Consider the following 25,426-nt stretch of genomic DNA (forward strand, 5'->3'; position numbering starts at 1 on the left):
CTGAACCAGCTTCTGTCACATAAGCTCTCTGAGTCTGTAATTTGAGTCTAAATTATACATCTATAATTAGAAAAAAGTATTATAGATGATCTTTCAAATTCCTTTCAATTCTGCTTCTAATATTTTTTCACGTAAGATCAGTATTAATAAAGCTGAAATTCTGTATTTTCAAAGGAACCATATTTGAGCTCTAAATTTAACAAGAATGCTTTCAATTTTAAAAGTTACTCATATGACTAAAATGAACATTTTAGACTCCTAGTCTGGTGTAAAACCATTTCTATCTTTGAGCAAAGTATTTGTGTGGTTTAAAAGCTTAAATTAAGACTTGCTATTTTATGTCTGTTTTCACTTTTTAAGAAATTCTGGATAATCATTTAATGTTAAATTCTACTAGACCAAATTTTGAAAAGAAAAAAGAAAAAGAATCAACTTGTATCTTTCCATCTAAGTATCAGATGTTCCTCCAGACCCCGCAGGAACATTAGTTTTGTAGTTGTCAGTACTGACTCAACTGCTATAGCTCTGCTTTTACCTTTCACTTTTTAAAAGTAAAAATATTTATATTAATCAATCAATCAAAAAGATAAATGGAGAGTGAAAGGGAAAACCATTGAAGTAGCAGCTGAGCTGATACAAACAGCTGTAAAAAAACACTATGAAGAAAAAGCCTTTTAAAATGTTCAGAATAAATACTGACATCTGAGATGTATTAGTTTTTTTCTTTTTCATTTCTTTTTAAATAGCAGCACTGGTTTTCCCTTTCACCATCTATGAATCTACTTTTTGTTTTAGATCACCGGACAAATAAGTACTGGGATCTCATTATAATCGTACAGTGATTTTAGATATCACCAATTGTGCCAAATTGTTATCTCATTTTCTGTGCTCAAAAATACACAGTTCTGGGATAATAAGCAATGCTGCTGGTCAGCATAAAGGTGCATTGGCAGAACTATGCAGAGATTTGCATAGAATCTCCCTGCACAGGGTATAGCTCCAGCCAGTGCTACTACAACTTCACTTTTTGAGTAGGAAGTTCAGCCCCAAATGCTTTCAAAGTAGGAAAAGTAAACTCAGAATCAAGACTGTGAGATATTTTTGTTATCAAAAAGCGAAAGTTAAGAGTAAAGCCAAATCTACAGAGCCAATAGTGACAGCTTCTACTGGTCCAAATTCGTAAAGGGGAATTCTGGAGGTTCTCCTAAAATGGAAAGAGAAGAATAGAAAAAGTATTACAGTAAGACACTTTTGTATGTCTGAAAGCTATGTCTACAGTCTTCTTTGAAATACCACTTTTCATCAGTATGAAAATACTTTTGCTTATCTGAAGAGACATTTGTCTGGCTAAACAAGTTTTCTCTATACTTATGCATTCTAGTTGGGAAAGTTGTTCAGACCTGTGATGTAATCAATTTTTAAAAATAATAAATATTTTTTCTGAAGGAATCTGACCCTCAGGAGAAAATACTAACACTGCCTGCCTCTCATAAAATATGTTGATGTATAATATCAATATACTCTTAAATCATAAGTCTCTCTTCCCACAAATCTCGCTTTTAATCATAGCTGTATTTTTTCCTTATTGTTATTTGGGCAGTATATATTGTATATATTAAATGTACAGCAGCAGTGGAAAAATACAATTTTAAGATTTATTTATTTAAGATTTTAAGGTTTTAATAGGCTTTAGCCTATTAAATGTCAAGGTAAATGAAAATAAAAGAAATTAAACAAAGGAATCTTTTTTTTTTTAATTCTACATTCAATTTATCACAACAAAAACATTTCATAACAATAGAAATTTTCATGAACACAAAATAAAATACTTTCATTAATGTGTCTGATCTTCTTTGCTTAGTTACACCATGCATTTTTTTTTTAACACCATGTATTTTAAATGCTTCTCAGGTCAGAGTACATTAAAATCTGTATTTACATGGCAGGATAATCATCTCTCAGTGTTCCTTGACTAAAGCAAGTTACTATTATGTGAACCGTGAACTTCCTGATGTTCAAGCTGGTTTTAGAAAAGGCAGAGGAACCACAGATCAAATTGCCAACATCCGCTGGATCATGGAAAAAGCAAGAGAGTTCCAGAAAAACATCTATTTCTGCTTTATTGACTATGCCAAAGCCTTTTGACTATGTGGGTCACAATAAACTGTGGAAAATTCTGAAGGAGATGGGAATACCAGACTACCTGATCTGCCTCTTGAGAAATTTGTATGAAGGTCAGGAAGCAACAGTTAGAACTGGACATGGAACAACAGACTGGTTCCAAATAGGAAAAGGAGTATTTTGTCACCCTGCTTATTTAACTTCTATGCCGAGTACATCATGAGAAACGCTGGACTGGAAGAAGCACAAGCTGGAATCAAGATTGCCGGGAGAAATATCAATAACCTCAGATATGCAGATGACACCACCCTTATGGCAGAAAGTGAAGAGGAACTCAAAAGCCTCTTGATGAAAGTGAAAGTGGAGAGTGAAAAAGTTGGCTTAAAGCTCAACATTTAGAAAATGAAGATCATGGCATCCGGTCCCACCACTTCATGGGAAATAGATGGGGAAACAGTGCAAACAGTGTCAGACTTTATTTTTCTGGGCTCCAAAATCACTACAGATGGTGACTGCAGCCATGAAATTAAAAGACGCTTACTCCTTGGAAGGAAAGTTATGACCAACCTAAATAGCATATTCAAAAGCAGAGACAATACTTTGCTAACAAAGGTTCATCTAGTCAAGGCTATGGTTTTTCCTGCGGTCACGTATGGATGTGAGAGTTGGACTGTGAAGAAGGCTGAGCGTCCAAGAATTGATGCTTTTGAACTGTGGTGTTGGAGAAGACTCTTGAGAGTCCCTTGGACTGCAAGGAGATCCAACCAGTCCATTCTAAAGGAGGTCAGCCCTGGGATTTCTTTGGAAGGAATGATGCTAAAGCTGAAACTCCAGTACTTTGGCCACCTCATGCGAAGAGTTGACTCATTGGAAAAGACCCTGATGCTGGGAGGGATTGGGGGCAGGAGGAGAAGGGGACGACAGAGGATGAGATGACTGGATGGCATCACTTGACTCGATGGACGTGAGTCTGAGTGAACTCTGGGAGTTGGTGATGGACAGGGAGGCCTGGCGTGCTGCAATTCATGGGGTCGAAAAGAGTCGGACACGACTGAGTGATTGATCTGATCTGATCTGATCTGATAGAGATCCTAGGTGCCAACTCGATTAGGCTTAATACGTTTTACTAAAAGTCTCAGTGATCTGGATTAAAATTAATTAAACTAATATGCCCCCCTTTTTTCCAATAATGTTGACTGTTTAAGACTGTAAAAATTCTTCATGATCAACTGTTTACAATAGAGCAAGGTAAGACAATGATTTTAGTATTATGTTTGTATCTATATGACCTCAAAACCCTCATATAAAAGGTTTCAGTCATTTATCTGGGGCTAATGCTTCTACAATGCTAAAGAGAGAGGTGTTTATAAAAACAAAAACTATTTTTGTACCATTAAGATGTCAGTATTTGTTAAAATCTCCTACCATGCCCAAACTTAGGTTGATCAGCACAGTGTTATACATCAGAAACATGCAGATTAGCAAACAATTGGGTGACAGCTTATGAAGAGGCTGTTTCCAAGCAACATTACAAATGGAAAGCTATATTAATTTCAAATTATGTAAGATAGAGAGGTGAGTCAAGTCTTAGTATTTAGTATTTTGTGGCTTTTCAAAGGGTTTGTCAATAAACAATGAAAATTAAATCTTTTCAGAATGGGTTGAGTATGATGAATATCAGTCATTGTATAGGCTTGATCTGCCCAGAATGGGGTGGATATTCCTGTTCTCCATCTTCAGGGGAAAAGTCCATCCTGAACTTGAACACAAAAGGCAGGCCTCAGAGAAGCAGGAAAGAACAAATATTTCTGTCTGGGCTTTTGTTTCTTGGATTTAGCCTTTAAGAAGTCTAAGGCTCCTGAAGGCTACTTCTAGGTGGCAGTGGTTGAAATGACCCCCCAGAAGAATCAAGGCCAAGAGCTAAGGAAGAGGTTTTTGAGAGCAGTGCTGTTCACACTGCAACCCACCAGGAAAACGTGAAATCAATTTTAGTGGGCGTCAAATCAGTATCTGAAGAGAAGAAAAAAAGCCAGTGTCGTAAGTATTGTTTTGTGAAGTGTACTTCGATTGTATCTGCGTGCACTAGATCATATGGAAAACTAGATTTCTTGGTGTGGGTAGAGATCAAAAATGTTTGAAAGCCCTGTAGAGGATCCAAATCTCAAAACTGAGATTATACAGTTTCATGTTACTCTTTATTGTTTAGACCTTTATAGCAAGATCATGTCTAAATTTTCTATCCTACTTTTAGCTCTGCAACAACTAACTAAAATTGAAGTCTTGAACTAGAGAACCGAGGAGAAAGAGCCCCCTCCTGTGACCAGCACAGGGGTGACAGTGATAATGAAAGGAGGGGTTGCCCAAAGGCAGGAAAATATCTGGAAGAATTAGTGCTGCAATTTTTCAACTGCCTCTTCCCATAAGGAGCTTTTCCCCTTGTATCATTACCCTGTAGAACTGGATTATGTTATAAAGAAAATCTGTCAGCTTTCTTATACTCTATTTTTTCCCAATCAACTAAGGAGTAAAAAAATTGGCTATAAGGGGTTAGACCTGAGGTTCTCTTATAGGTAGGATGATTATCTAAAGGATTTATCTTCCAAACTAGGGCATGTTGGAGGTGAAAGGTGGTATTCACAAAACAGGATACTATTTTGTGTCCTTGAAATCAACAAAAACCTAAGCTCCAAAAGATTGGTTGATAATGAAAATAGTTTCTTTTTAGCTATGGAAACTGAGAGAACAGAATACTGTAGTAAATATTAATTAATGTCTAGTTTTAATAGGAACCGTGTGGTAAGAGATAAAGATTTAGCTTGCTAATTATTTTTTATTCAGAGTAATCTTGAAGTGAATTCAGTTTGTAAGCTTCACAATGATTAATAAGGGGGAATTGACGTAAGGAAAGAAACAGCCTAAAGTATTCAGTGGGAAGGGGAGATCAGCTGGTGCCAAGTACTTGCAAAAGCTAAACACTGTAGCAGTAATTTAAATGATGTTATCCTTTAATTTTTTAGAAACTGCTTGAAGTATGCAGGAAACTTTTCTAAGAACAAACTGATTTGGGCAAACACTGTTTATAATTTAACATGTAGATATTTAGCATCCATCTTCTAAACTGCTTTTAATTTTAAATGGTTGCTTTGATTCCTCATTTTCAAATAAACCATTAAAAACTATCTAATTGATTCTGTGTATAATAGTCTCTGGAAGCAGAACAGCAAAATTTAAACTCACCTTGTCTTCATACATCCTTTTGGCTTCCCTTAATTCAGAACGTAGTTGAGAAACAGTAGATTCCAGGTCACTGAGTTGGCGCATATACATTGAATTTTGGTTTCTTGCTTGCTCTCTAAGAAGGGTTTAAAGAGGGAATAAGAGCAAACAAGATCTAAGGCAGAAGGAAAAGAGCATGACAGAGGATGAGATGGTTGGATGGCATCACTGATTCAGTGGACATGAACTTGGGTTAACTCTGGGAGATGGTGGCCTGGTGTGCAACAGTCCACAGGGTCACAAAGAATTGGACATGACTTGGCAACTGAACAACAAGGGCAATTAGCGAACTAAGAGTAAGTGTGATACCTAAGGGCGCTCTAGCTTTTACGTACTTTCACTAATTATTTAATATAGCCACTAGTCTTTTATCTTACAAATTGGTTACTAAAGGCTTAAGTTCAAAATGTTAACTGTTAAACATAGATGATGCATACACAGGAGTTCATTTTACAATTTTCTCTCTGTATGACTGAAAATGTCCATATAAAAAGTTTCAACATGGGAATGCAAATTATAAAATTATTTGTATGTTGTTAGTCACTAAGTCATGTCTGACTCCTTGCAAACCCATTGACTTATATGTATAATTTATATATATTTACACACATGTGCATGCTCAGTCACTCAGTCATGTCTGACTCTTTGTGACCCCATAGACTATAGCCTCTGGGACCCTCTGTCCATGGGATTTTCCAGGCAAGAATACTGGAATGGCTTGCCATTTCCTCCCCCAGTGGATCTTCCTGACCCAGGGATCAAACCCATGTTTCCTGTGTCTCCTGCATTGGCAGGTGGATTCTTTACTATTGAGCCACCTGGGAAGCCCATCTACACACACACACACACACACACACACAGATATATAGTGTGTGTTTGTTTTATCCAATCAGTTGAAATGTAGACAAAAATTAAAACATCCAAACCCCAAGAGGCCCAAATACTTGCCATAATACTTCTGATATGGTTATAAAGTATTATCCATATGTTAAATAATCTTTTCCATTTACTTGAATGTTACAAAAGTTTCACCTTCTTGTAGAATCAACTATTAAGCATTTAAAAAAAAGATCTTAGAACAAAAATCAAAAAATAAAATGAAGATAAATAGCTATCAACTTCAAACCACCAGGACACACATACTGAATGATTTCCAATTGACTCTGGATACTGTTGGCTTGGCTCCGAGCACTGCTAGCTTTCTCGGTGAGTCCTGTTATTTCAGCTTCATGTTCACTTATTAACTGTTCAATCCTATAGAAAGAATGTGGTGATAGTTATTTGATACAGATTTTGCCTAATAATGAATTATTCTAAAAATTAATGATTTTCAACACTCACATTTGGTATTTTGTTTTAGCTTTGTCTATATTATTCTTTTTATGACAAGTATCTAGCTCTGGGAGTTGGTGATGGACAGGGAGGCCTCACGTGCTGCAGTCCATGGTGTTGCAAGGAGTCGGACACGACTGAGCAACTGAACTGAACTGATGACAAGTATTTAAGCTGGATACAGAATCCTTTATCCAAGTCCTTTGGGAGCCAGTCAGGCTTTGGAATTCAGAATTTTTAAAAAATATTATGATGGTAATAAAGAATAGTATTAAGTATCATGTGACTTCCCAGAGAGATCTATGGAAGTGTCTCAGAAGCCAGACATCACTAATGCAATGGTAGGTTTTTAAATATTCACAGTAAATCATGAAGACTATAAAAAGCTTAACATTAGCTCAGATTAGGTTTTGCCAACAAAACTGACATAGTATCTAACCTTGACCAAATTGTAGTCAGATGCCTCTTGGCACTTAGAAGCCTAGGCTTAGTAAGAACTTTGCTAAGTCAGTTTAGTGAGAACCTCACACCCCATGCCTCCTCCTAGTAATTTTCCACCCAATGACCCCCTCACCCTGCTTCTTGGCTATGAATCCCCATTTGCCCATGTTGGACTGGGAGTTGAGCCTCATCACTAATTCAAACACCTTTTGCAACAGTCTTGAATGACATCTTCCCTACTTTTCAAATAAGTGTCAGAATAAATTTTTCATTAACATGAGTTTCCTACAAATCTATGGGGGGAAAAAAAATCTGTGTTTTAGAGCTTTTTAGATATTGGAATTGCTGATGAGAGATCGTAGACTTGTGCTATAGTTTCACTATGATCTTCTATACCTCAGCCAGAAACCTACCGATCTTGATGTTGTTGAAGAAGTAGTTCCATTTTGTTTTGTGATTCAGATTTCAGTGCTTCAAGCTGATCCTCTACCTGGTTATAAAAAAGAAATATTGATTGACGAACTGGTAAATCTAAAGCCTGGAAAATTTAGAGATTTTCTAACTAAAGGAATGCTTTAGAAAGACGCAAATAGAAGGAATACTAAAATCAGATACATTCTATCACTGTATTTTATTAAATCTTTTACAGTGGTTATACTCATGAAACTATACAGACAAGTTTAGGTCCCTTTATTAGGAAAGACCACTCTGGAAGTAACTTCCACTATTTTAGAAAACAAAAATGAGAACTTGGCTTACTTTGAAGAGTTTAAGAAAATTATATGCCTTATACTATTGTCTTAATGAATTTTAATATAAAATTGACATAGTGTTCTCACCACTTACTGGAAATATCCTCCCTTTAAGATAAGAAATCTCTGTGTCTAATTCTCTTAGGACTTTACTAATAGCTGAGGCCATGTTTCGGGAGTGGATGGTAGACATGCTGTCATGTTCAAATACTTTCTTGCCTGAGGCTTCTTCAAAGTCAACTAGGACTGATCGGATTTCTTGAAGCACTCCCTCATGACTAAGCACCATCTTTCTTAGCTGCTCTATCTGTGTGCTGCTATCTTTCAGCATATCGTCCTTAAGGCATTTGGCAGCTTCAAGTTCATGAACTGTATTTTGAAGCTGATTTCGTAAATCCTCCTGGGACTGACTCTCCCTTCGTCTATGAAATAAGTGAAAGAAAAGAAATAATATTGATAAAACTCAGATTCACACAAGTGATTTTACTCTAGAAAAAGTAAAATTTTAAAATAATTCCAGGTAAAGAAGCCCAACCTGATGTCAGCCATGGCATCTCTCTCCATCTGCATCTCTTGAAGTTTTGTTTGCAAATCAATGACTGATTGTCTTAAGTAAAACTTTTGTTTCTCATGCAATTCATTGCTCTGGAAAAAAAGTGTCCTGCAAATTAGTCTTCATCAGAGGAACCTATTTCCTTATAGCTAGTAATTTCCAAAAATCTATATACCAATCATTTACTTTTTTAAAAAAAATTCTGTGTCTTTTTAAAGAAATTATTAATATTTATTTGGCTGCATTGAGCCTTAGTTGTGGCGCATGGGCTCTTCACTGTGGTGTGTGAATTTCTCTCCAGAGCAGAGGCCTCAGTAGTTGCAGCTTGCCAGCATAGTTGCCCTGTAACACGTGGGATCTTAGTTCTCTGACCAAGGATCAAACCCATGTGCTCTGCACTGAAAGGCAGATTCCTAATCACTGGATCACCAGGAAGTCCCTCAATTGTTTGTTCTTATGTGTACTTCGTTCCCCCTTCACCACTGTCTGGGGCCTAATTAATCATTTCTAACATAGATTTTTGGAATACCCCTTTCAATCCACTTACTTTATAACCAAAGCATCATTTCTAGAACAAATCTGACTTATAGCTCAAGAAAGAGACAGGAATAAACTCTATTCCTGAGGATAGAAGTGGTTGAAATTGTGTATACAGAAAAGTCAACCCCCACCTCAAACTGACTTAAAAAACTTGGCAGCAGATAAGTACCATTCAAAAATCAAGGTGTTCTACTACAAAGAAATTCACAAAGATCTCTAAAATCAGGCACTGAGAGGTCTCCCAGAGTAACAGTTGACATCCCATCTAATTATCCCAAAGTAAAGCCATCAAGTTCTTCCCATAGACAGATTGCCAGCAGGTTTTTTTTCCCCCTACTGTTCATTCTTGAGTATGAACAAAAAGCCAAAAACCACTGAACACTTGAAGGAAGATTACAAAATAAAAAAGAGACCAAGATGAAACAAATGAGAAAATACCCAGAAAAAAAGATCCAAAGAAACAAAAAGTGATAATGCAACAGTGGAAGAACATTTCCAAAAACTTGTATTAGAGAGAAATTTGAAAGACATTTTTGCTATAAAGTAAGAATAGGACTATGATCAGAGAAGAAAGGGTTCCTGGAAATTAAAAATACGACTGAAAACTAAAAAGTTGCAATAGAAATGTTGGAAGTCAGGAAATGCCCCTTTAAGTAGAAAAAGTAGATAAAATTTTTGAAAGAAAAAATAAGAGATTTAGAGGTTCAACCTAGACAACAGGAGCTTCCAAAAGAGAGAACTGAGAAAACAGAGAAACTGTCAAAGGAAAAAAAAAAATTTAATTCTTCAGAGCCATGAAATTAAAAGATGCCTCATTCTTGGAAGAAAAGCTATGACCAACCTAGACAGCATATTAAAAAGCAGAGATGTCTGCCAACAAAGGTCTGTCTAGTCAAAGCTATGGTTTTTCCAGTTTTTCCAGTAGTCATGTATGGATGTGAGAGTTGGACTATAAAGAAAGCTGAGCGCCGAAGAATTGATGCTTTCGAACTGCGGTGTTGGAGGAGACTCTTGAGAGTCCCTTGGACTGCAAGGAGATCAAACCAGTCCATCCTAAAGGAAATCAGTCCTCAATATTCATTGGAAGGATTGATGGTGAAGCTGCAACTCCAATACTTTGGCCACCTGATACAAAGAACTGACTCTTGGGCAAGACCCTGATGCTGGGAAGAATTGAAGGCAGGAAGAGAAGGGGATGACAGAGGATGAGATGGTTGGATGGCATCACCAACCTGATGGACATGATTTTGAGCAAGCTCCAGGAGTTGGTGATGGAGTGGGAAGCCTGGTGTGCTGCAGTCCATAGGGCTGCAAAGAGTTGGACATGACTGAGCGACTGAACTGAACTGAAAGGCACAAATCTACAGATCAAAAGGGTCCACTGAGTCCCTTTTCGGGCTAGCACAGTGAATGAAAAAAACGAAAATATACACCTATGTACATTATAGTGGAATTTCAGAGATAAAGACCCTAAAGTTTCCAAAGATGAACCTCAACTAAGTAAAAAAATATCATCTACAAAGGAACAAGAATCAGACAGACATCTTCTCAGTCTCTGCAAGAGCATACAATATTTTCAAAGGATTGAAAGAAAATAACTTTCAACTTTATCCAGCTTAAGTCATTTTCAGGATGAAAAAAATTCACACAATGTATGTCCCATATACTTTTTCTTAAAGTTTCTAAAGATGTGTTCTGACTAAATGAAGAAATAAATCAAGAAAGAAGAAAAAGGAAAATAATAAATCCTGGAAATCATGGCTCCAACCAGGAAAGTAGTGATAATAATCTCAAGAAAATATATTTTTTTAAACTTTTTTTAGTTATACAACAGACCTAAGAAAAAACTCATCTAGACTAGACAAAAGAACTAAAGAGTCCTGGGTTAAAGGAAGGTATGATAGAAAACCTATATGATAATTTTTTAATAAGGATATGATAAAGGTAAATAGTATAAAGGAATAAGAAAGGCAATTGGGAACCACAGGAAAAACAAAAACTACACAGCAAAGGAAACAGAAAAGGTGACTACCTGATTCTGCAGTTCACAGTGTTTATACAGCCACTATAAGGTGGGACCCTCTATCTTTTTCTCTAATAGTCCAGGTGATGACTATAGTCTGAACTTTGGAATGTAACAGTGCAAATGAAACCATATTTGAGAAATATATGAGGTGCACTGGACAGACTTGGCAGTAAAGTGCATGTCAGGGAAAATGCAGAGGTATCAAGAATGAATCAGGTTTTTGCCCTCCGCAACTGTATAAATATAGCGCCACACAAAAGCTAGAAGAAAGGCTTGGGGAAAATCAGGTGTGTAATTGGAAATGGTGAGTTTATGGAGCCTGAGAAACCTTTCAAGCAGAAACGTCCAGGAGGAACACAGGTACACTAACTGGGTGTGGAGACCAGTTAAGAGGTCTGACCAGGTGTGTAAACTGAACAGGCACTGACGTCTACACGGCAACAGAAGCCACAGAAATCACTCTTACAGTCTATGGAGGGTTTTGTTGGAAGAAGAAAACTGAAAAAGAATGAGCTGGAGGAAAGTTAGGAGAGTGTGCTTCCAAGAGACCTAAGAGAAAAGAGTGCTTCAAGATGAAAACAACTGTCATATGTGTCAAATGTTGTGGAAGAGGCAAGTAAGATAAAGCATTGATTAGATTTAGCATCAGTGCTTACCCCACTGAGGCATATCCTGTCACTATCACTTTCTATGTTAAATACCTCAGCCATGAGACTGTAAACACGCACATAAAAAGGAGACATCTTTTCCGTCTTTATATGTCCAATACTTAGTATAATATCTGTTACATGGGAGGTTTGTGATAAATATTATGGCTCCAAATAACCCTGTTATTTACTTACTGATATAACTATTAATAATTTATTGGGAGCCAGTCAAGTGTCACATACTCTGCCAGAGGACAGATGTGGAAAATTAATTAAGGCATTGTTTCTATTCCTCATTGGTATTTCTGTGCCTCACCCATCTATCTATCATCAATTCATCTCTATTAGTGTACTTATCATAAAGTATTGTCAGTGTTTATATGCCACCTCCCTTCGAGACTATGAACTTATGAGTCCTATCTTATTCAACTTTGCATCCTCTGTACATAACACAGTGATACATCTTTTTCAGCACTTAATAAACTTGTAGAATTCTTAAGTGTTTACACAGTCTGATGAGACAGAACAATGCACTGGTAATACAATAAAAAGCACTAAATACTACAACAGACGTGTGCACAAGGAGCAATAACTGTACAGAGGAGATCACGCCTACCCGTGTCCAGAGGAAAGGTTTCAGAGAAAAACGCTTGAGCTGAGTCTTGACTGAGAGTAAGAACTGCCAGGTAGACAGGTAGAGAAGGGGCAATGATCTGGCAAAAGCATGAGGATCTAGAATTGTATGGTACATCTAGGGAAGAGCAGGTGGCTTGATATTGCTAGAATGGAGGATATATATAAGGAGCAGGTAGCAAAAGAGGCTAAAATGCACAGGGAAAGTTAGATTACAAAGGCGTCTGTGTAAGTTTGACTCTAAGCTATAGACTGCTCAGATCCAACATGCAGTTGTAAAGCTGACTAAATCCAGCTTGATTCTACATAAGGTCCACTTGAAGTTTTTATGCATTAATTTCTAAACACTATTTAGCTATCACGTATACACACACATCTAAAATCTGATCCCCTACCACCACTTTGAAAAGAAAAACCTGCTATCATGATAGCAGCACAGCAGGCTTGAACCAATTATTAATTATAATAATAGCTGAATGTCATTAAGCATAACACTTTGAGCTATCCAAGTTTCACTAAGATTACAACAAGAGCACAGCAAAAGAATCAATTTGCAACTCACTTCATTTAGTCTTCTCTGCAAATCTTTGACTTGATGTGAATATTCTTCCAAAACACGCTCAATGTGTTCCTTTCCAGGGTAAGGAATGACTTTTCTATGAGAATCAAGTTCCACTTCATATTTAGGGAAAAAAGGAATTTGTGTTATAGTCCCAGTTGAAGATGTGTTTTCAATTATTGTTCCACGAATAGATGACATAAAAAATGGACTTGAAGAACCTAAATATTAAAGAATTGATTAACCAATTAATTAACTGAATAATAAAATAATTTTGTGGTGAACAATTATCCCAGGTGATGCCCCTACTGAACCCTGCAGGAGCTCAAGGTCTCATGGGGAAAAGAGACAAGTGATAGTCGCTCTGAGAGAGAAGGGCACAAGGTAAAAAGGAGGAGCAGGATAGGAAGGAGGGGGAAGTTTTACTTGCTAGTGATCAAGTGATACTTTCGTTGAATGAGCCTTGAAGCATCTATGACTATGAAGTAACTAGCCTGTATTGTAACTCAGTATGTATGAGTAACTAGTATGTATAGTAACTAGTTTGTTTGTATAGTAACTCTATGGTACTGTATCTGAATTCAAGTTTTCAGTATGAACTTAAAAAAAAGAAATCTAATTCCCAATTTTAAGACACTGAACACTCCCAGACACAGTGTCACTTCAGTAGCAATAGGCACACGAGATCCTGGTGTGTGATTACTATTTCCTACTAAAAGGAACCAGGGCTCCTTAGCAAATGGCTGATTCCAGGTCTGGTGGAACAGGAAAAATACAGTGTGAGTCCCAATTAAGAACCACTACCTTTATCAGACAGAAAAAAAAAAGTATCGTAGGAATAAGAGAGTGAGAGTGCTAGAAGATAGAAGGCTGGATTCTAGAAGCCCAACTGTTTTTGGCAATAAGATCCAAGATAGGAAAGTGAGTAGCTGTTAGCAGTTCAGTCGCTCAGTCGTGACCAACTCTTTGAGACCACAAGAACTGCAGCACACCAGGCTTCCCTGTCCATCACCAACTCCCAGAGTTTGCTCAAAATCATGTCCATCAAGTCGACAATACCATCTAACCATTTCATCCTCTGTTGTCCCCTTCGCCTCCTGCCTTCAATCTTTCCCAGCATCAGGGTGTTTTCCAAGAGTCAGCTCTTCCATTCAGGTGGCCAAAGTATTAGAGCTTCAGCATCAGTCCTTCCAATGAATATTCAGGATTGATTTCCTTTAGGATGGACTGGGTGCATCTCCTTGCAGTCCAAGGGACTCTCAAGAGTCCTCTCCAATACCACAGTTCAAAATCATCAATTCTTTGGTGCTCAGTTTTATGGTCCAACTCTCACATCCATACAGGACCACTGGAAAAACCATCCTTGACCAGACAGACCTTTGTTGGCAAAGTAATGTCTCTGCTTTGTAATATGCTGTCTAGGTTGGTCATAGCTTTTCTTCCAAGGAGCAAGTGTCTTTTAATTTTCATGGCTGCAGTCACCATTGGCAGTGATTTTGGAGCCCCTCAAAATAAAATCTGTTTCCACTGTTCCCCCATCTATTGGCCATGAAGTGATGAGACCAGATGCCATGATCTTCGTTTTCTGAATGTTGAGTTTTAAGCCAGCCTTTTCACTCTCCTCTTTCACTTTCATCAAGACACTCTTTAGTTCCTCTTTGCTTTCTGCCATGAGGGTGGTGTCATCTGCATATCTGAGGTTATTGATGTTTCTCCCAGCAATCGTGATTCCAGCATGTGCTTCATCCAGCCTGGCATTTTGCATGATGTACTCTGCACATAAGCTAAATAAGCAAGGTGACAATATACAGCCTTGACATACTCCTTCCCCAATTTGGAACCAGTCCGATGTTCCATGTCTGGTTCTAACTCCTGCTTCTTGACCTGCATACAGATTTCTCAGGAGGCAGGTAAGGTGGTCTGGTATTCCCATCTCTTTAAGAATTTTCCACAGTTTGCTGTGATCCATACAGTCAATGGCTTTGGTAAGTCAATAAAGCAGAAATAGATGTTTTTCTGAAACTCTCTTGCTTTTTCTATTATTGATTTGATCTCTGGTTCCTCTACCTTTTCTAAATCCAGTTTGACCATCTGGAAGTTCTTGGTTCCTGTACTGTTGAAGCCTGGCTTGGAGAATTTTGAGCATTGCTTTGCTACCATGTGAGATGAGCGCAATTGTATGGTAGTTTGAACATTCTTTGGCATTGCCTTTCTTTGGGACTGGAATGAAAAGTGACCTTCTTCAGTTTGTGGCCAGTGCTGAGTTTTTGAATTTGCTGACATAAGGAGCACAGCACTTTTACACCATCATCTTTTAGGATCTGAAATAACTCAACTGAATTCCATCACCTCCACTAGCTTTGTTCGTAGTGATGCTTCCTAAGGCCCACTTGACTTCACATTCCAGGATGCCTGACTCTAGGTGAGTGATCACACCATCGTGATTATCTGGGTCATTAAGATCTTTTTTTGTATAGTTCTTCTGTGTATTCTTGCCAACTCTTCTTAATATCTTCTGCTTCTGTTAGGTCCACACCACTTCTGTCCTTTATCATGCCCATCTTTGCATGAAATGTTCCCTTGGTATCTCTAATTTTCTTGAAGAGATCTCTAGTCTTTTCCATTCTATTGTTTTCCTGTATTTCTTTGCACTGATCACTGCAGAAGGCTTTCTTATCTCTCTCTGGAATTCTTTGGAACTCAGCACTCAAATGGGTATACCTTTCCTTTTCTCCTTTGCCTTTTGCTGTACAGATCAAATGACTGAGTAACTAGAGTACAGAAGCCATGAGTCTGAGACCTTAGATGGTCATCCATGAGGACAATGACACTGCAGGATGATGGTGTGCCTGGGGCGGGAGTGACAGTCCATGAGCTAAAAGCCCATGCCCCCACTGGCTGAGGGATATCATGTGGGTGGGGAGGTGAGCAAGGGGAATGAGCAGGGTGGATGGATCTAGTAAGATGGAGGTGCCAATGGCATGAGCATCCTAAGGAGCAGAAACTTTTACGCAATAAGCATGTGAAGATAAGTCTGTAAGCAGACCAGTGGAAAAACAGACCTGTAATTCAGAATGAACTCTGGCTGCATTCTTTCAGACGAGAGAGACATGAAGGGAAAGCAGACAGGGTTGTACAGTCACCTGCCTGACTGCCACAGAGTCCCTTCCCTGCCATATGCTGTGGAGACCATCCTTCCAATGCCCCATTCCCAGCACATTTCCTGGTAGGTTCACAATGTTCACAGAAGCTGAGGGACTCTCCTCTCTCCTGCCTCAGACGGGCTTCTGGCAGTGAGTGGTGGGTCCGTCTCCAGCAGGCAACCCAGTCCGTGGTTCCAGCTCCTGTTTCCACCCACACATTATGACAGTTCCTATTCTCAGGGTCCTTTTGGCCCAGAGGCTGGTAGCAGCTTCCTGCTGTGGTTGATCTCTGCATTCTCTCATCTCCTGTGAACCTTTTTGGCTCTTTCAACACCTGTGTTATAAATTTTCTGTATTAAGTGCCACCTATTTATTCCACCTGTTTCTGTCTTCTGTCTGCTATCTGCTGACATAATTTTCATCAGAGTCAATGGGAAGCCTGAACAGTAGCCATGGGAATGGAGAGGTAAAATGCATTCAAGAGACATTTCTGAGACTAGAGAAAGCAGGACGTCGTACTTGATTGGATGTGGCGGGGAGAGGTGTAAGGGAAAAGAAGTCAAAATGATGCAGAACTGGGGCCTGGGGCTGACCAAGGAAGAGAAGGCATTTAGAGAAACGGCATGTGCGGAAGTGCCTCAACATGGAAACAGTCTTCAAACCAGAAAATAATGTAAACACATGCTAAAAAATAGACATGCTATTTTTAAAAGATTAAACAACTTCTTCCTTATAAAGCAGAATTATAAATAATCTGGTTATCATTCATGAACAAGGTCTGTGACCTGCACAGTTAAACCAAAACATACTAAAACACAGTGGCTTGAATGAATATTATGAAGGCTGCTTAGTTCTAATTTTCTCCCATTTTCGTTTTATAAAAAACACATACCTGCATTGGATGGGATGCCACTGCTTGGCAAAAGATGTTCATTTTTGGGTTCACAAGGTTTTTGTTCCATATTAAATATTTGCTACCTCTTCTTAGAGATCTTGAAATATGAATGCTTCCCTATTTAGTTCTTTTAGTTCTTATCTATAAAAGACAGGGATTTAGTCTTTATTAATACGGTAAAATGTGAAAAAAGTTCACAGAGGAGGAAATGACTATATTCACATTTGAAATTTAATAACAGGTTTTCACCAGGAAAATATTTACACAGAAATATTTTATTATTACATAAAATTAGTAAGTGAACAGAATCTTATTGTAAAACTTGTTGATTTTAATGGCCATGTGGTTTATTAAAGACAACCCGAAAATAAGAAACACTTTTAATTACTACAATTATTAGCACTCTGATCTGAGGTAGAGTTTTTTCTCTTCTTATATCTCTCTCATAAGTTACATTATCAAATAATGAAAGAAGGCACTTCCTCAGTAAAAAGTCACAAATTATGAAGAAAATTCAAATTTGAAATCATTAATAAAAGGTAATGGAGGAGGGCATGGCAACCCATTCAAGTATTCTTTCCTCGAAAATCACATAGACAGAGGAGCCTGCTGGGCTACAGTCCATGGGGTCACAAACAGCTGGACACAACTGAGTGAGCACAATAAATGGTAAAAGCTTCTTGGATATCAAACAGTGCTCATAATTTTAGATTAGGCCAAGAGGGGGCTTTAGGGTTTGAAGAACACTGGTAGAGGCCTGATTCCAAATCTTCTCCTTATCCTCTGAATATCCATAAAATCAACAACAACAACAAAAAAACAAATAAAAGCACATGGGCTCCAAGCCTTTAGCATTCCCAGAAGACAGAGAATGCCACAGATTTCAAATTATCTGTTAGCAGAGGGAAATTTTTTTCCAAAAGTGCTCCCATACTCTACCAACCAGCACTACAGGCCTCTGGGTGTGGACAGTGGGAGAGGAGAGGCTAAAGAGACTGAAAAGGAGCAGAGGGCCGACAGGAAGCACAGAATGGCCCGCAGAAAGTGAACAAAAAGAGCCAGGTTACTAAGCACAGGCTGGAACGTGATAGTCTCTGGCTGTGCAGTTAGGGCTTGAAAGTGGGCAGGCGCTAGGAGTGTCAGCCTCGGAGAAGAGTGTTTCTGGGGGAGACATGGTCTCCCCTGGAGATGTGGCAGTAAAGGGAAGAAGGAAATGAGAGGGGAAATTTTAGGAACCAGCAGAAGCAAAAAGAAGCAAGATATGCCAGTGCTCCTTCTACCCCTCCCACCTAATATTCCCCCACCATCCATAAAAGAGAATGCCTGGAAGACAGCTCTCTCAGACCAATAGTCCTGTCCACTAAATAAACAGAAAATAGTTAAAAATAGATCACATCCATACAAAACTTCCACAAAATATCATAAAATGTGTATAAAATCTTTTCTGCTCATGAAAAGTCCCCCAAACCCTCCCCAACAACAAACATGAACTCAAAGAAAGCTGTAACACAACACTCCAAGCTGAACTAAATATTCTCAAACAAGCATTTGGGAATAATGAAAAGTCACCCTTGAATAAGAATTGTAAAATGTAAGAACAAAAGTGGACAAGAAACAAAGAAAACAAGCAAGTCATCAGGAAGAAACGAAATGAGAGTTGCTTAAAGTAAGGAAAGAGAGAGAAGAAAAACACAAAATTATATCAGAAATGAAGACCAAATTACAAAGACCAGAGAATAAACTGCGATGTAAACTTAATAAAGGCATTGAAGGAAATCAGGAGAACAACCAAGAGGATGAAAACTGAGATAAAGAAGAAAAAAGGGTTGGAGAGGAAGTGAAAGAAATGGACGACAGGCAAAGGAGGTTGAATATAATTGGTGTCCCTGAAGAAAAAAAGTCCAAAAAATGAAGTAGAACTATTATTTAAAACTATAATCCAAGGAAGCGTCCTAGAAATAAAGGAAGATCCAAATCTACACATTTTTTGAGACTAAGGAAAATCAGCCAAGAATGATTAACTTTGAAATACATCCTATCGAAACAACATTAAGATGTTAAAGATTATGAAAAAAATCCTTAGGGCCTTCAGGCAAAAAAAAAAAGAAGTAATTTATAAAGGCAAAAAGATTAGAATGGCATCAGATTATTCAAAAACAACATACAAAGCAAGGCAACAGAAGAGCAGCATTTTCAAGAAATATAAGGAAAAAGAAAGTACAAACCAAGCCTATTATATCCAGCCAAGATCAAAAGATACAAAAGCATGGAAAAGCAGTTTTGAATGTGCCAGAATACTGTACATAAGCGCCCCTTCTGATGAATCTACCAGAGGGAGTGAAGCTTCATCCAACCAATAGATGACCAGCAAATGTGGCAACCTGGTAACAGCTGGTGTAAAACCAAAGTTCTTCCAGAGGTTTTAAGTTTTTCAAAATAAAACTTGGGAAAAAGGAGGATTATGTTTAAAAAAAAAAGATGACTGGGAACACTGAAAAAAAGACTTACGTGAACATTTTAAATATTCAATTGTAGAGTTGAGACTAAAATATGAGAAGGGTAATGGCACAGAAAAATAATATATAAATATTATATGTGTGACAATAGAGAACAGCTACAACTAAAGATGGGAAGAGAGAATAAAAGGGAAATAGAGGGCCACTGGTTGTAAAAGGTACCATTTAAAATTGACAAAAAGCAAAAGGCTAAATAAGAAAAAAAGTTGGAGGGGTTATGGGTGTAGTATAGAAAGCATTAATGCAAAGGTAACAACTGGAATAAAAATAAAAATCTTAAATGCCAAAAGAATTTTTTTAAAAAAGAAGAAACACCAAATAAACACATTAATATAACACACACAGTAATTACACCACAAGATAATAATGTAATAACAATGAGACAGAATTTACGCCAACACAACAGTCATGTCAGTAAATCTGAAAGGACTTGACTATTCAAAGAAATTTCAAATTAGCTCTTAAAAAAATTCAACTCTGTGCTGTACATAAGAGGAAACTAAAAGGCACTGATTAAAAAAAAAAACAAACATCAAATAAAGTGACACCATGATCTGCTAGGCAAATGAATTCAATACGAAAGCATGGGGTAGCCATACTATCCAAAGCAATCTGCAGACTTAATGTGATCCCTATTAATATTACCCATGGCATTTTTCACAGAACTAGGACAAATAATTTCAAATGTATATAGAACCATAAAAGACCCAGAATTGCCAAAGCAATCCTGAGGAAAATAAAACAAAGCAGGAGGCATACCCCTCCCAGACTTCAGACAATATTACAAAGCTACAGTAGTCAAAACAGCATGGTATTGGCTGCCCCCCACCCCCGACCCTCGCCACAGACATAGGGATCAATGGGACAGAACAGAGCCCAGAAATAAGCCCATAATTACCTATGGTCAATTAATCTTTGACAAAGGAGGCAAGAATATAAAATCAGAAAAAGTCTCTTCAGCAAGTAGTGCTGAAGAAGTTGGACAACTGCATGTAAATCAATGAAGTTAGAACACATCCTCATACCATATACAAAAGTAAACTCAAAATGACTTAAAGACTTAAATATAAGACATGACAACTCCTAGAAGAGAACATATAGAAAATATTTTCTAATAAAGTCATACCAATGTTTTCTTAGGTTAATCTCCCAAAGCAATAGAAATAAAAGCAAAAATAAACAAATGGGCCCTAATCAAATTTATAAGCTTTCGCACAGCAAATGAAACTACAAACAGAATGAAAAGACAACCTACAGACTGGGAGAAAATACTTGCAAATGATGTGATTGACAAAGGATTAATTTTCAAAATATACAAAAGCTTATACAACTCAATAACAAAAAAGCAAACAACCCAATCAAAAGTGGGCAGAAGACCTAAATAGACATTTCTCCAGAGAAGAAATATAGATGGCCAACGGGCATATGAAAAGATGCTCATCACTAATTATTAGATATTTATAAATAAAAACTACAATGAGGTACTACCACATACCAATCAGAATAGCCATCAATAAAAAGTCTACAAACAATAAAGTTTGGAGAGGATGCAAAGAAAAGGGAACCCTTTTACACTGTTGGTAGGAATGTACATTGGTACAGCCATTATAAAAAACAGTATGAAGCTTCCTCAAAAAACTAGAGTAGCCATATGATCCAGCGATCCCACTCCTGGGCATCTACCCAGACAAAACTGTAATTCAAAAAGAGATGTGCACCCCTGTGTTCACAGCAGCACTATTTACAACAGCCAAGACATGGAAACAACCCAAATGTCCACTGACCCACTGACAGATGAATGGATAAAGAATATTCGTGTATATATACAATTTAATACCATTTGCAGCGACATGAATGGACCTAGAGATTATCATAGTAAGCAAAGTAAGTCAGAAAAAGACAAATACCATATGATATCACTTATACGTGGAACCTAAAATATTACACAAATGAGTGTTATCGATGAAACAGAAACAGACTCACAGAAATAGAGAACAGACTCACGGTGGCCAAGGGGAAGAGCACTGGGAGGGAAGGATTGGGAGTTTGGAATTAGCAGATGCAAACTATTATATATTCAATGGATAAACAACAAGGTCCTATTGTATAGCACAAGGAACTATATTCAATATCCTATAATAAGCCATAATAGAAAAGAATATGAAAAAATATATATGTATAATTTTGCTGTACAGCAGAAATTAACACAACATTGTAAATCAAATATACATCAAAAAAAATTTTTTTAAAAAAAGCATGGGTTAAAATCCTGATATCAGACCAAACAGTCTTCAAGCCAACGAGTATTAAATAAGACAAAGGGCACTTAAGTTAAATGCTTCATTCCACAATAACAATACCTCCAACTCTATGTACCATATAACACAGCAATCATTTAGATAAAACATAAATTATAGGAAATGCAATAATAACTAGAAACAATAATAATGAGAGGCTTTAACACATCACTCAGCATGAGATAGATCAAGCAGCGAAAAGATAAGTAAGACTATAAAAGATTTAAAAATAATTACTAAGGTAGACTTTGTGGATATACATTGAACACTATATTTTAATAATAGAGAATATAACTTCCTCTCAAGTACACATAGAATATTCACAAAACTCAATCATACTCTAGGACACAAATAATAGATTAGCAGCTTCCATAAACAGAAATGACAAACATCTCCCTCTGGTCACAATGTAATATGAGAAAGTAAAAGTAAAACCCCAAAAGCAAAAAAGCCCTTCCACTTAAAAATTAAAAGGCTTTGTATTAAATAACTCTTGTGTGATAAAAGAAATATAAACAAATTTTTAAATTTCTAAAAATATGACATATCAGAATCTGAGATACATTAGAGCAATGCAAAAAAGAAAATTCCCAGCCTTAAACACCTATTTTAATTTTTTAAAAAAACATGAAAATAAGTGAATTAGATCTGTAACACAAACAGATTTCTAATACAAAAAGGGAGGGGGTAATGTAACAAAAGCACATGGTAGGACTTAATAAAGATAAAAGCAGAAATTAAGAAAACAGAAAAACAATTTAAAAAACAGAAAACCAATAGATCACATTAATGAATCAGAATCCTAATTCTTTAAAAAATAAATGTAGGTAAGAACTATCAAAATGATGGAAAGAGGAATATTACACAGAACATACTGCTCATCATTTTTACAATGTAAGCATTGTGTTAAAAGTTATTTTTAAACACTTCTGAGCTAAAAAGAATTTTTGCTGTTGAACAAAATTCGTTTTTATTACACTTACACTTTTGCCTTTTAGATTACTGAGGTGCCATCTGTCAAAACAATGATTAAATTCTACCTTAATATGTTTATACTATCATTTTTAGGAAATAAGTGGCAGGGAAACATTAAGGGAAACATTCCATAAAGAATTCTAACAAATGGAATGTTACTCAAGATTGCCAGGCAATTTAAATGTTCTAAATAGAAGAAATTGCTATTTGGGGAATTAAAAAACCTCTCATTTAAACAAGTTTTATCATGAATGTTTGCTGTTTAACTTAGCTTACACACTAAAATTATATATTTGGGGATTCTTCAGGATGATAAAAGTAAGAAAATGTAAATTATTGAGTAATGTTATCATAAATTAGACATAGATCCAAAGCATGAAGGAGTAGGGCAGGTGGAATCAAAGCCCAGCATTAGGAGATCATACACTAATCCACTCTGCTTGAAAGCAGACTTTGGGCTATCAAGAAAGAAACAGAATCTACAAGCAAGATAAGCAGAACAGGTATGTCTACTTGCCAATGCTGCTAGTTATTTTTATGTATATAGAGTAATGAAATGTCTTTTAAAAATTATTTGTAATCTAGATTTTCACTGTTTTAGACTGACCAAATCATTAAACTGGTCAAATCATTCATTATTTATTTTCATTGCGTTGTAAGAATTGTAACCTTATTCCTATATTCGGGCATAAAACTTATAAAATTACTAAGGATTTCTGGAAAAAGAATTTTTTTTTTGTCTCATTAAGTCATGAAACTGTGAAAATGCTGCACTTTGTTGATTTGCGGATCAAAACATGAACTTACATGTGTTTGATTTAAACCTCTGATAAAAGCACACAGATGAGATCTTGGCCTCTTCTAGTATGCCAAGATTCATTAAGAACAATTCTGCCTGGTTTAAAATTATGAACAGGTTCACACTGAAAGAAGCCTAAATTTCTGACAAGTAATAGCTAGGTAAAGATTCTACTCTTGTTATTTAATTAGAATGTTGCAGAAAAAGGCCTTAAAAGAGGCCACAGACCACAAAAAGAGGACTTTTGGAGGAAAAGAAGGTTATAGGCTTTAGTTTTTGTTACACAGTTGAGCTAAGGGACTTAAAACTATCTCCTGGGTTTTCACCTCTTCTCCTTGGCTTCCAAAATCTGTGGTGATTGTACACCTGTACTTTCCCTAATGTGACCAGTCCTCACCTTGATTTCTTTCTGTATGGCTATGCCACGTAGCCCTCTACTGTGACTGTGATAGAATGTGACTGTCTCCATCGTAAGCTGATTCAGAATCCATGATCTATTTTGATTTGGAAAGATTACTTACAATGTGGGCTTCCCTGATAACTCAGTTGGTAAAGAATCCACCTGCAACGCAGGAGACCCCAGTTTGATTCCTGGGTCAGGGAGATCCCCTGGAGAAGGGAAAGGCTACCCACTCCAATATTCTGGCCTGGAGAATTCCATGGATTGTATAGTCCATGGGATCGAAAAGAGCTGGACAAGACTGAGCAACTTTCACTTTCAATTACAATGTGTGTTACATTTAGATTACTGGATTCATCAATGAATGACTCAAGCCCTTAGGGTGCTACCTTTCACAGAAGTCTGAGATTGGTGATTTTATAAAGCTAGTCCATACTCTTGTAGAACCAGTCTGCAGGTATGTTTTCCCCAGGAAATCCTAAGGTACTCTAGTGTGTTAGTCAGTCAGCCTTATCTGACTCTTTGAAACCCCATGGACTATAGCCTGCCAGGCTCCTTTGTCCATGGGATTCTCCAGGTAAGAATACTGGAGTGTGTTGCCATTTCTTTCTCCAGGGGATCTTCCCAACCCAGGGATTGAACCCAGGTCCTTGTATTGCAGGAAGACTTTTTACCATCTAAGCCACCATGGAAGACTAAGACTAATCCATATATCACATGTCTGGGCCAGTACAGTCTGAGAAACACAATGAAGAGAGCAGTTTTTTCTGAATAAAACCTTTATTGCCTGAGTTATTGTTCTCACTACTAACTTCACATCACTCATGGGTTCAAATTCTAGCTCTGTGATCTACCACCTATGTGACCTTGAGAACAATATTTAACCTCTGTAAGACTATAAGATAGATACAGAGTATATACCACAAAAGAATAAGCATTACCTGAGATAACTCATCAGACTTACTATCCTGTTGCCTCAATCTATAGGCAACTAGCACTACATAATGGAATAGTAAACCAAGAATAACAACACTGTTTTTGAAATTTAAGCAGTGTATACCAGCTCACTTTCCCATAATAAATGGCCATATCTTTCTGTTTATCTAGAAAGAAGGTACGTTTCATATACGTACTCTAAAGGAAAATAAAGTGGGTTTAGAATGCACTGAGTACACAGAGGGACCATTATAACGTAATACAGAATTAAGTTCGTAAGATTCTACATCACCAGTACATGAGACCATTTTGGAAGGAGGCAGTCCAGAAGAAAAACAGAACTTAGCATCGTAATTCTGCCTTTGGTCACCTGTGAAAGCATTGGCAAATCTATTCACGTCTCTGAGCCTCAATTCCCACCATTACTAAATGAGGTTAGGGGTGTGTCTTCCAAACTTTTTTTAAGGAGTGGAAGCCTTTCATTGAACCTTCAGACACCTGACTACACACCCTCCTCTCTGCCCTCCAAATACCTTTATGGAATACAGAAGGCTCCACTGAGCAGAATTTGAAAACCACAGAGAT

General features: G+C 37.2%; 1 protein-coding gene across 23 annotated transcripts in view; it reads right to left on the reverse strand.

The window, feature by feature from the left end:
• The window catches only part of CCDC158 (coiled-coil domain containing 158), an 83,250-nt gene that overhangs the window by 50,774 nt on the left and 7,050 nt on the right, over positions 1-25,426 (reverse strand). For 20 of the 23 annotated variants that reach the window (XM_027544813.1, XM_027544803.1, XM_027544808.1 and 17 more), the window contains 7 exons: positions 16,916-17,059; positions 12,884-13,101; positions 8,458-8,567; positions 8,017-8,344; positions 7,584-7,660; positions 6,541-6,651; positions 5,359-5,473 (listed from right to left, as the gene is read on the reverse strand). In XM_027544813.1, coding sequence (XP_027400614.1) covers positions 5,359-5,473; positions 6,541-6,651; positions 7,584-7,660; positions 8,017-8,344; positions 8,458-8,567; positions 12,884-13,101; positions 16,916-16,985 — 1,029 coding nt within the window. In that variant the 5' untranslated portion in view covers positions 16,986-17,059. The remainder of the gene's footprint in view (positions 1-5,358; positions 5,474-6,540; positions 6,652-7,583; positions 7,661-8,016; positions 8,345-8,457; positions 8,568-12,883; positions 13,102-16,915; positions 17,060-25,426) is intronic. The other 3 variants (XM_027544811.1, XM_027544816.1, XM_027544818.1) reach the window with 3 other exon arrangements.

Source organism: Bos indicus x Bos taurus, chromosome 6 (assembly GCF_003369695.1).
Source record: "Bos indicus x Bos taurus breed Angus x Brahman F1 hybrid chromosome 6, Bos_hybrid_MaternalHap_v2.0, whole genome shotgun sequence".
NCBI lineage: Eukaryota > Metazoa > Chordata > Mammalia > Artiodactyla > Bovidae > Bos > Bos indicus x Bos taurus.